At 46.6% G+C, this 11,424-nt stretch overlaps 1 protein-coding gene across 1 annotated transcript; it reads right to left on the bottom strand.

The window, feature by feature from the left end:
* Positions 1-825: 825 nt before the first annotated feature.
* LOC142185441 (phytanoyl-CoA dioxygenase domain-containing protein 1-like) lies at positions 826-10,418 on the bottom strand. The gene is made up of 11 exons (XM_075260872.1): positions 10,379-10,418; positions 10,254-10,324; positions 5,741-5,816; positions 4,210-4,257; positions 3,420-3,475; positions 3,148-3,210; positions 3,039-3,060; positions 2,389-2,505; positions 2,138-2,254; positions 1,841-1,967; positions 826-1,526 (listed from the first exon to the last, which is right to left on the bottom strand). The coding sequence occupies exons 1-11, from the start codon at positions 10,416-10,418 to the stop codon at positions 1,481-1,483; spliced, it is 783 nt and encodes a 260-aa protein (XP_075116973.1). The 3' UTR covers positions 826-1,480.
* Positions 10,419-11,424: the final 1,006 nt, after the last annotated feature.

Genomic DNA, 11,424 nt, shown 5'->3' with positions numbered 1-11,424 from the left:
AGGGGAAGCGCAGGTGGCCATGAGCAGGAGTGGGGACTGCTAAGTAAATAGGGCTCATTACCTGCTGAGGTTACCGGACAGTAATAGAAATAGTAATCCAAGAACGTACTTGGAGTTTTCTTTCTTACTTTCTCTTTGTATGGAGCTTCCTCTCCTCCTCCTGGGGAAGTCTTAGACTTTGCAGGATGCAGAGCAGGAGCTGAGCTGCAGCAGTCTCAGTCTGAGGAGAGCAAGGCATCACAGGGCACCGCAGGCCTTGCTGACCTGGAGGCAGGGCGGGGGCGGGGCTACTACCTCACACAGCAGCTCATACAGAGCCTTCCCCGAAGCCCCTGTTAGCACCGCCGCTGCGCAGCTACAAGTGACTGCACAGCCCAGCGGCCGCTGCACAGTGACTGACCCGACTGTCTGTCAGTGAGAACAGACGGTCAGTCATTCCATAAACGTGAAATATTAGGCAGCACAGGGGGCCCCTTAAGCTGTGAGGGCCCTGGGCATTACTAATGTTCAGATGTTATATGTAAGGTGATAAGATCTTATCTGCTCTTCACACAACCGCCTCCAAGACACATAAGACTCCATGATTTATGCCCATATATTTGGTATTTATTTTTGTAAAGGGGAAGTACAGAAACAACCAGACATAGCACTGGGTGGGTTTTGCAGTGGTCAGACATAAGTCTTATTCTTGGCCGCCCTCTGAGAGGTTTCCTGGCCTTCAGACATGGACAGTAGCCTGCACTGTGCTGCTGGGTGTCCAGCTTATTCCAGATGCATAAAATCCAGCACACAGCCTTGTCATCTCCATAGACAAGCATTGGTAGTGGTGTGGATGGTATCGAGGAGCTCGGTGACTATAAACATGCTGCCGCTATTACTACAAGCCAGGGGGCGCCAGGAGCTTTATGAAACAGGTTCTTATGGTAGAGCAGCTGCAGACAAACAGTGATGGATGACAGGTCACTATCTGGGGGTGTAATGGATGAATTTTGGGGTGATGGATGCCGGAAGGATGTTATGTGACTACTATACCATGTGCTGGAGGACAGGTAATGGTCTGCGGCTGGGTCTTAGGCTCTTGGCCCCATATTTCCTGTACTATGGTATATACAGACATTACACTATAGGTAGGATCCAGTTTTTCATTATCTTTATTAGACACAGATGTGACATAAATCTTTTATTATATTCTATTATAACCCTACAGACTAGATTTCTTGAAGTTATCCATTTAAATAGGGTTGAGCTGCAATACCAGACACTGCCTTACAGACAACAGTGGCGCTGTTTCTAGTGGAAAAAAAAGATGAACCTCTACATTTCATAATGTCTTATCTGTCAGGCCAAAATAGGGGGATTTTGGTGAATGTCGATTAATTTTCATTTTCCATTGTATAAATTAGACTAATCTGATCATTACTATGGATATACTTGAAGGTGGTGACGGACATGTACATGTAGTTCACATCACCGGATCCGCTCATGTGTATAACGATGGAAAGGGAAGTTCTTGGCTTGGTTGTAACCTAGAAAGAAATGATGGCATTACAGTGTGTGAATAATTAAAGGGATATTCCTGCCTTAGATATATATGGCATATCTACAAGATACAATATATAGTAGCTACATGTGTGTCCAGAAAAGTGATTGCGTGCAACCTGTGTACATGAGCAGCCACCTCTCCATTCATCCTGAGCCACAATGTGCCACCATAGCCATCCATGGGCCATCAGCTCAGGCAGGACGGGGGTCAGTGGAGCCTCATTCTTGAGGTATGTGGAGATCCTGGCTCTGGTCCCTGTACCTTACTGTTTTGGTCGGCCCAGTCCCTGGTCCTTACCAGTTCTCTGGACTCCAGGTGCTATTCTGTGACTCCATCACATGGAAGGAGTAGGCGTGACGGGAATTTGGTGAAGTGTTCAGATCACTTTTGTGCACAACTTCTCCGTGGATTAGAACTAGTCCTCCTAGTAGTAAGTGAAGGTATGAGTAAAGGATTGTGGGTAATGTCAGGATATACATTGTATATTGTTCCTATGTACTGTATACACGCATAAACTCTACTATATGAAGGTATGGAGACACTATGCAGCCCCGTTATCATGCCCCCATAATATATAAATTAAGTACTATGCACCTCTGGAGACGGGGGCCGGGACAAATTGGTCATCACGGTAGCTTCGCTCTTCTCCAATGAACGTCGTGCAGGGTATGGAGCCCGGCGGTGTGCAAACCATACGACGTGATATTCCAGCTTACGGGATAGAAACATGAGAACCGGTCATTAGAAATATGGGATGAAATGGGCATTTAGTTATAACAGAGCAATGGGCAAACAAGCCCCACAAACAAGGGGAAAAAAATCTTCTGTCATGCCCTTGTGTGAACCTGGAATAAACCACAGGCAGCCATTTTCTTCATTCGCATCCTCAACAGCAATCCAGAAGCCTATGATACATCCGAGGGGCTCTGTGTGCAGGAAAGTGGCATCTTGATGCGGAGTCACTGATACAGAAAATAGAGGAAAGAGGAGAAGTCAGAATCCATTGTCTCTTCATATAGGAAACGACGTGACTAAAGGTCCTCATCCGACTGCAGCTATTCCTCCTATCCCCCATACACAGGCATGCTTGGCTGATAGTGTCTGTTTCTTCAATGGGAAGAGGGGAGCAAGTTTCTGCCAGACAGTAGATGGCGCTGTCTCAGTTCTGGGCGTGTTACCTGTGGATTCTGATGGGTTCCTTCTAGAGGAGAGACACTGAACTGTGGTGGCACCATGAGAGGGACATTAAACTGTGGGAGTATCTGGAGGAAGGGGGGCATTGAACTTGGGGGGCAATTGTAGCGAGACAATAAACTGTGGGAGCACTAGAAGAGGGACTTTATACTGTGAGGTCAATTAGAGGGGGACATTATAATGTTGGTACATTGTACCAACACTGTGCGGGTATCTGAAGGCTGACATTTATCTGATATATACAGTCACTTGCTGGCACGTTACAATCCATTGGAGAATACCTGGCTACACCGCGACTTACCTTCACCTCCAATGTTAGGTTGCTGGAAAAAGAGCAAAAGAGCATCATTAACCCCATAAAATATACATTGTATAACCTTCATCTCTGGTGCTGTATACTATAGGCTTACCTTAAATATATACATGCTCTGCACCACCACAGGCTTCACGAGGCCCAGCGACCGACCCACCTCCTGTATAAGGACATGTAAATGTGCGCATGAAGGCTACAACATTTAGTCATATTCTATGTTTATTCCAAGCTATAAGATAATGGGTTTTGATGCTGCCACCTAGTGGTGAAATAAGACTGAAGTGGTTTCCAGTGTAAATGTGTATCACACTCATTCTCAGAGATCTGATGATGATGATGATGATGATGATGATGATGTTGTCTGCTCACCTGTATTTTGGGGGAGTGTGTAACCCTGTTATATACTGGATTATGTGCGTGTAAAGCTGCAAGAACCAAATGAAAACAAAAGTAAATATATGAAACATGAGGATGATTTCACTTATAAGTGCATGTAGCCATTTTGTAGGTTGATTTAATATCCATTATAAGGTCACTATTGTCAGTGAAGTAAATCATATAGGGTTAGAAAAATAAGGCTACTTAATGCTAATACAGCGCCACATCTGTTCCACAGGTTGTATATGGTATTGCAGTCACACACACTTCAATGGAATCAAAGAAGCCATGTTTTTTTTAGTCTTGGAAATACCTTTATTGGGCATGGCATTCTTATATCGCGTACACCTAATTTCTGGGGGCTGCTCAGATAATGCAACTATACCCACAGATCCACTGTTTTGATTTAAAGGGCTTTAAAAAGGCTTAAAATATTGATGACCTAACTCAAGAATAGGTGATCAATATCACGAGAGAACAACACCTGGCACCACCATTGGTTAGCTGGTCTCAGCAGCTGATAAACATATAATGGAGAACATATAATGGAGCAGGAAGTAGACAGCGCTGTTCTTTGTGTAGTGGCCAGACCAGGTACTGCAGATCATCTTTCATTCATTTGAATAGAAGCTAAGCTGCAGTACCTCATTTCCACCACCACACAGAGAACAGTACTGTCTGGTATAGTATACATATGGGCACCTGTGTCACTGATAGACATGGCTACTCCTTACATCCTATAGACTATCCAGGTGATAGGAGTGAGAAGAATTTTTCTTACCGTGTCCTATTTTATTTATAGATTTCTCTTTTGCCACCACAAAGTCACCTGGAAAATAAGATTCATGGATTACAGCTAGTAAAATGTATATTATGGTTTTACCCTTAAAGGAGTTTTATGGGACTTCTATACTGACAACCCATCCTTGGGATAGATCATAACTATGTGATTGGTGGGAGTCTGAATCCTGGTGCACTGACTCTCATGGGTCTTTCCTATGGTTTCTATCCTGTCCTGATGACATCACTTTCACCAGTCACATGGTACAGCAGCAACTCAATCCTATTCAAATGAAAGGGACTAAGTTGAAATACCAAGCAGAGCCACAACAATATGTATAGCGCTATAGTTGGTATTCAATTGAAAGGGATCCTATCACTCACACACAATTTTTTCTAGGTACCACATCGGAATAGCCTTAAGAAAGGCTATTCTTCTCCTACCTTTCGTCGTCTTCTCCACGCCGTCATTCGCCTATAATCCCGTTTTCTCTCGGTATGCAAATTAGCTCTCTTGCAGCACTGGGGGCGGGCCCCAGCACTCAAACAGCATTGGGGGTGGCCCCAATGCTGCGAGAGAACTCTCTCCAGCACCACCTCCATCTTCGTCGGCAGTGTCCTCTTCATCCTCTTCTTCCGGTGCAGGTTTCCGACTTCTAGACCTCGGGCCTTGGGCAGAGAAGACTGCGCATGCCCACAGGCCACGAGAAAATGGCCGCTTACAATACTGTGCAAGCGGCCATTTTCTTGTGGCCTGTGGGCATGCGCAGTCTGCTCTGCCCAAGGCTCGAGGACTAGAAGTTACGAGCCACCGCTGGAAGAAGAGGCTGAAGATGACGTTGCTGAGTCCTGACGAAGATGGAGGCGGCGCTGGAGAGAGTTCTCTCGCAGCATTGGGGCCACCCCCACTGCTGTTTGAGCGCTGGGGCCCGCCCCCAGTGATGTGAGAGAGCTAGTTTGCATACCAAGAAAAACCGGGATTGTAGGCGAACGCTGGCGCAGAGAAGACGGAGAAAGGTAGGAGAAGAATCGCCTTTCTTAAGGCTAATACGACATGGTACCTAGAAAAAATTGTGTGTGAGTGATAGGATCCCTTTAAGAGGCTGCAGCATTCACCCAAACAGTGCAGCCTTTGCTATCAGCTATTGGTGGGTGGGTGTGATGTTGGACCTAAAATCATGATGTCAAAGGTCATCAATATATCAAAAACCAGAAAATGCAGCAGCCCCTTATATAAAATTTATACAACTTCACAATAACCAAAATAATCAGAATGTCCCAGTCCCCCCTTCTCAGGAATTCTGCAAAAAGACGGGAGTCAACAATGATATAGAATATGCAAAAATTTGGCAGAAACAGCGTCATTGTTGTCCACAGTCTGTTCAAGGTATTGCAGTGTCATTAAAGCTAATAGGGATGATCTGCTTTACCAGAGACATCTTATGGATAGCAGTAGCGCTGATTTGGATAAAAGCAGATCCCTTTAATTGTACTCCTAAACGGCCATGTTCATATTATAAGACTGCTCTTACCTTTGTCACTAAACACCCCTTTCTCAAAGAAGAAGCGGATCTTGTCTCCACTGTTAAGGAAATAATCGGCACTTCCCTGTCCAGGAAACAATAAAGAGAGGTCACAATTTTTTGTTATACAGACAGGGGTGGCCATAATGATTCATTACATATATGTGCCCTCAAATCTATTACAATGTTAGACAGCCAAGCCGGCTCTGTCCAGACACTGCACCAGTGGAGCTTGTACATATGAAAAGAAGAAGACCAAAGTCATGGTATTCCAGAAGAAGGGCCACAACAAAGCCTCCACCCCACAATTCACACTGAACGGCTCCACACTGGAGAAAACCAACCAGGAAGCTTCAAAGCAGCAATAGAAACCCTGAAAGCAAAAGCCTGCAGAACCTTCTATGCCAGGGGTCTCAAACTCACGGCCCCCTGAACACGGCCCCCTGATCATCACATCGCGCCTACAGGTCTATTAGTGAAACTGCAGAGCGCGGCGGGGGAGCGTTGGATGGTGAGTATAAGTGTTTTTTGTGTGTTAATCGCGCTGTGCTGTGAGAGTCGGGAGGAACTCCCCCCTCCCTCCCTGATAATACTCGTCTATGGACGAGTACTGCGAGCAGAGGGCGTTCCTCCCGGCTCTCACAGCACAGTGCGATTGGCTGTGCTGTGAAGAAGGACGTCTCTGACTGAGTGTCAGAAACTCCCTTCTGACCATAGAAGAGCTACGGTACCGGGACTGTAAGCTCTTCACACCGGGCACACATCGGGAAAGCCGACAGTGCGCTGAACTCAGCGCACTGTCAGCTTTCCGGCAGTATATAGAACTGCCTGTGGGCAAAATGGTGAAAGGTCCTCTTTAAACATTGAGGTGGAATGAAGGGGCTCATGACACTGGGGGCAGACAAAGGGAGGGGGGAGAACGGCATGACACTGGGGCAGAAATGGAGGGACATGAATCTGGGGGCAGAGATGGGGGGACATGAATCTGGGGGCAGAGATGGAGGGACATGAATCTGGGGGCAGATGAAGGGTGTATATGTAACTGGGGGAAAGATGAAGGGGGGACATATAGTTTACGGCTGACTGTAGGAGGATTATACAGTGTGGGGGCACATGAAAAATGAATGGGCGGAGTCAACATAAAAGTGGGTGGAGCTAAATTTGCCGCGGTGCGGCCCGCCGACTGGCTGGGATCTTGCTCCGCGGCCAGGGTCGGACTGGGTGTCTAGGGCCCACCAGTGGAATTGTTTCTAGGGGCCCACCGCCAGGACCCTGCAGATCAGCGGTACCAAAACACGACGTCTAAAGGTAATAACATGTCGGGAGCCATGCTGCTCACCCACTATACCATGTGCACTACCTAAATGTATTGCTACACCTTGTATGGCAAGTGAACAGCGCAGCTCCTAGAAATGCTACTATTCCCTGTAGCTGCTTGGTCCTGGAAAAGGCTTATCTGCAGAGGTCCTGGCTGTTGTATCATCACAGATGTAATATTGATGGCTTATCCTAAGGACAGACCATCAATATTGGAAAGATGAATAAATCCTTTAGAGCTAGTTCACACAGAGATACATGATACGTGTGAATGGGTCGGAGCCTCGTGCCGCAGATGCTGAGATTGATTCAGCCGCGGAATCTGCGGCAAGATAGGGCAGCTCGCTTCTTTTTTCCGCTACTAGCTAGCGGAAAAAAGAAGCGAGCAGCTCCCATTGAAGTCATTGGGAGTCATTTTTGGCAGCGGATTTTGAGGCGGATTCCACCTCAAAATCCGCTGCCAACTTCCCCGTGTGAACTAGCCCTTAAAGTGGTTGTCCAGGAATTGGAGCAACTCATGTCCCGGGTGGGAAGTGTAAAATAAAAAACAAATAAATAAAAAAGCATACTCATCTGTCCCCGTTACTCCGTTGTGCGCTGCCAGTGTCCATTCAGTCTCGTACTGGCGCCTTCTTGCTGGGAGTCCTGCACCTCATGTGATCGCTGAGACTAGTTAGGTAAAGAATTTCCAGAAATGAGACCGTGAGACCGAACAGACACAGGCGGGGAAAACGGGGTGATGGGGACAGGAGAGTATACTTTTTTATTTTTTTTTATTTTTACACCTCTACTGCATGTATTTTTCTGCAATGTGTGGATGGGATTGCACACACTATATACCTACACACTCAGGCCTGGTTCACATCTGCGTTCAGTAATCCATTTGGAGAGTCCGCATGGTGGCCCCCGAACAGACTACTGAACGCATTAGCAAGCGGTGTGCTGTGAAAGCACATGGACCCCATAGATTAAAATGGAGTCCGTGTGCTTTCCGTGCGGTGTCCACACGGAACATGCGGACAGAAAAGTACTTCATGATCTACTTTCCTGTCCACATGTTCCGTACAGAGACCGCGCGGAAATCTAATCTATGGGGGCACACAGCATTTTCCCCTATAATGGCCCCTGCACACAGTATTATGACCCTTAGTGGCCCCTGCACACAGTATTATACCCCATAGTGGCCCCTGCACACAGTATTATGACCCTTAGTGGCCCCTGCACACAGTATTATACCCCATAGTGGCCCCTGCACACAGTATTATCCCCCATAGTGGCACCTGCACACAGGATTATCCCCCATAGTGGCCCCTGCACACAGTATTATCCCCCATAGTGGCCCCTGCACACAGTATTATCCCCCATAGTGGCCCCTGCACACAGTATTATCCCCCATAGTGGCACCTGCACACAGTATTATCCCCCATAGTGGCCCCTGCACACAGTATTATCCCCCATAGTGGCCCCTGCACACAGTATTATGTCCCTTACTGGCCCCTGCACACAGTATTATGTCCCTTACTGGCCCCTGCACACAGTATTATGTCCCTTACTGGCCCCTGCACAAAGTATCATCCCCAAAAGTGTCCCCTGCACACAGTATTATGTCCCTTACTGGCCCCTGCATACAGTATTATGTCCCATAGTGGCCCCTGCACACAGTATTATGTCCCTTACTGGCCCCAGCACACAGTATTATGTCCCATAGTGGCCCCTGCACACAGTATCATCCCCCATAGTGGCCCCTGCGCACAGTATTATGCCCCATAGTGGCCCCTGCACACAGTATTATGCCCCATAGTGGCCCCTGCACACAGTATTATGATCCACTGTGGACACCCATAAACAGTTATTATACTCTGGGGTCTTTTCAGACCCCAGAGTATAATAATCGGAGATCCGGGGGAATAAAAACATAAAAAATTACTGTTTCTTACCTGTCCCCGACTCCAACGCTGTCTTCTCCGCTGTCGTCCTTCTGAAATGACGTCAGACGTCACATGACCTGGGACGCAGGCCGGGTTCATGTGACGTCAGAGACGTCAGGAAGGATGCCTGGCAGGATCGTGGAGAGATAAGTAACACTGTTTGTTATGTTCCCTTACCTCTCCCGATCCGCCGATCATTATACTCGGGGGTCTGCAAAGACCCACGAGTATAATGATGGTATTTGTGGGACCAGCGCTTCACTTACCGATCCCGGCCCAGCCAGGATCGGCAAGTGAATAGGGCCCGTAACAGCCTATTAAAAAAAAGAAAAAAAAAACGCAGCGGTAGCGGCTGTCACCGGGCCCCCTAATGGCCCGGGCCCTGTGGCAGCCGCCTCCGCTGCCTCTATGGTAGTTACGCCCCTGATACCATATATGTCATATATATACTTATATGAATGTATGATGTTAGGGCAAAGACCCCTTACGTATGCTGAAGTAGGTCTAATTTAAATATGCAAGCTTGGAGAAGTCACGGATACGCACACACAGTGTAGTGTATTAAGTGAGTTCTGATTTTAATGGTGCAAAAAGGTAGTTTAAATACAATACAGACAAAAGCAGGTTGGACTATTCTACTGACATGATTGGTTGAACATAAGCTGTGGCACATGACTATTGGATAAGGTTTGCATCTCATTATTATTTTCCAAACTGGGATGACCTTTCTCATGACATCAAGAAGAATCTAAGATGTTTATGTGTAAACCAACATCTTACACTAATTCTAGATGTATACATCGCAGCAAGAGAGATAATGATCACATGTTGTCTGACCATACTGGTTTTGGCCTAATGACCAACAGGTTACAGAACTGGTTTCTACACACCTTCAAAGATGCGATCCTTACTACAAACAGATAAGGATTTATAACCCATCCATTAACATTCCACACGCCTTATCCCCTAAAGGGGTCTCTTAGACTCTAAACAGACATTCTTATAAAGCTTATATGAGAAAAAACTTACAAGATGGCTGACAGAATATAAGATGGAGGATGTGATCCTAACAATGAATACTATATATACTCACATATATACATACATACACTCACCCATAAACATTATTGTAGTATACTGTATACATACCTGTATACAGTATACATACCTGTATACAAACATACAGTACTCACACAATATACAACACACATACAGTACACAAATGTACACATATATACATATTACACAGACAGATTTTACCAAAAGGATATACTTACATTTTCCAGAAGAGCACAGCATTGCAGCAGACGGCTCCTGTCTTCCCCACACGATCCGATGTGAGAGACGACTCACTGTGAGGGGGAGGGAAGCAGGAAGTGCGGGCAACACAGCAGGTCCTCACAGGAGAGCAGCAGCTCAGTGACAGAATTAGGAGCAGCCATTTATAGCTGAGGCTGAAGCTGCACACGTGTCCTCCGATATATACTTTCCCTATATATCGGGAGGACACTATGTGCAGCATCAGCTAATGGAGGCCCCTGTGTTCTGAGGCAAATGCAGATGCATTGGTCAGGTGCTCGATTGGGGGCCCCGACCAATATATCTGCATTAGTAAAATGAGGATTTAACAGTCGGGGCCTGGGGCCCACCGGGGGATTCACCGGTACACCGGTGGGCCAGTCCGACCCTGTCCGCGGCCCACATGCTGAGTTGAGTTTGAGACCCCTGTTCTATGCCATCAGAAGACAACTGTACCACCCATACCTCCCTCCAACCGGGACCGCGGGACATGTCACCCAAATCGTGAATGTCCCGCGGAAATCGGGACGGTTGGGAGGTATGGTTATAGGCCACACAACCAGCCCCGCCCATACCGCCCTTTTGCCCTATCCATTTCTAAATATTCCATTTTCAGTCCCTACACAATTTAATGCCCCTTTAGTGGCTGAGACGTGGTATCATGGTACCACATTATAATGCCCCCCTTGGCACGCTGCCACTGTATAATCCCTTCATTGTGACCCACAGTATAATCACCACTTCATTTTAGCCCAACTAAATTGTAATGTTCGCCTTATGGTACCCACACAGTATAATGCCCCCTCATTGTGGCCCTTACAGAAAATCTTCATTGTGAAATTAATAAAAATAAGCCCATAATGTTCAGAATAGAGCTCATTTCCAGTCTCACACTATAATACCCCCCTCATTGTGCCCCCTACAGTATGAATAACATCGCCTCCTTGAAAAAAAATGAAAAAAAGTGATACCCCTATCTGAAGAGACCCCAGAGTATAATAATACCAGTTTTATTTCGGACATCTGTAGTCTGAACAAAACTGCTGGACAAGTTCATCCAAGTGCTGCCCCCAGTGGTGTAACTAGGAATGGCTGGCCCCCAAGGCAAACATTTGACATGGCCCCCTTCCCCGGCCCCGACCGATAGGA

The sequence above is a fragment of the Leptodactylus fuscus genome, chromosome 11, assembly GCF_031893055.1.
Source record: "Leptodactylus fuscus isolate aLepFus1 chromosome 11, aLepFus1.hap2, whole genome shotgun sequence".
Taxonomy (NCBI): Eukaryota; Metazoa; Chordata; class Amphibia; order Anura; family Leptodactylidae; genus Leptodactylus; species Leptodactylus fuscus.
The sequence above is the reverse complement of the archived record's forward strand: the minus strand, read 5'-3'. Positions and strand labels throughout refer to the sequence as shown.

Coding starts and splice junctions, on each gene's coding strand:
- LOC142185441 (XM_075260872.1), bottom strand. CDS start 10,418: ATGGCTGCTCCTAATTCTGTCACTGAGCTGCTGCTCTCCT. Junction 5,817..10,253: donor GCTGTGCTCTTCTGGAAAAT/GTAAGTATATCC, acceptor TTTCCTGGACAG/GGAAGTGCCGATTATTTCCT. Junction 3,476..4,209: donor TATAAATAAAATAGGACACG/GTAAGAAAAATT, acceptor TGGTTCTTGCAG/CTTTACACGCACATAATCCA.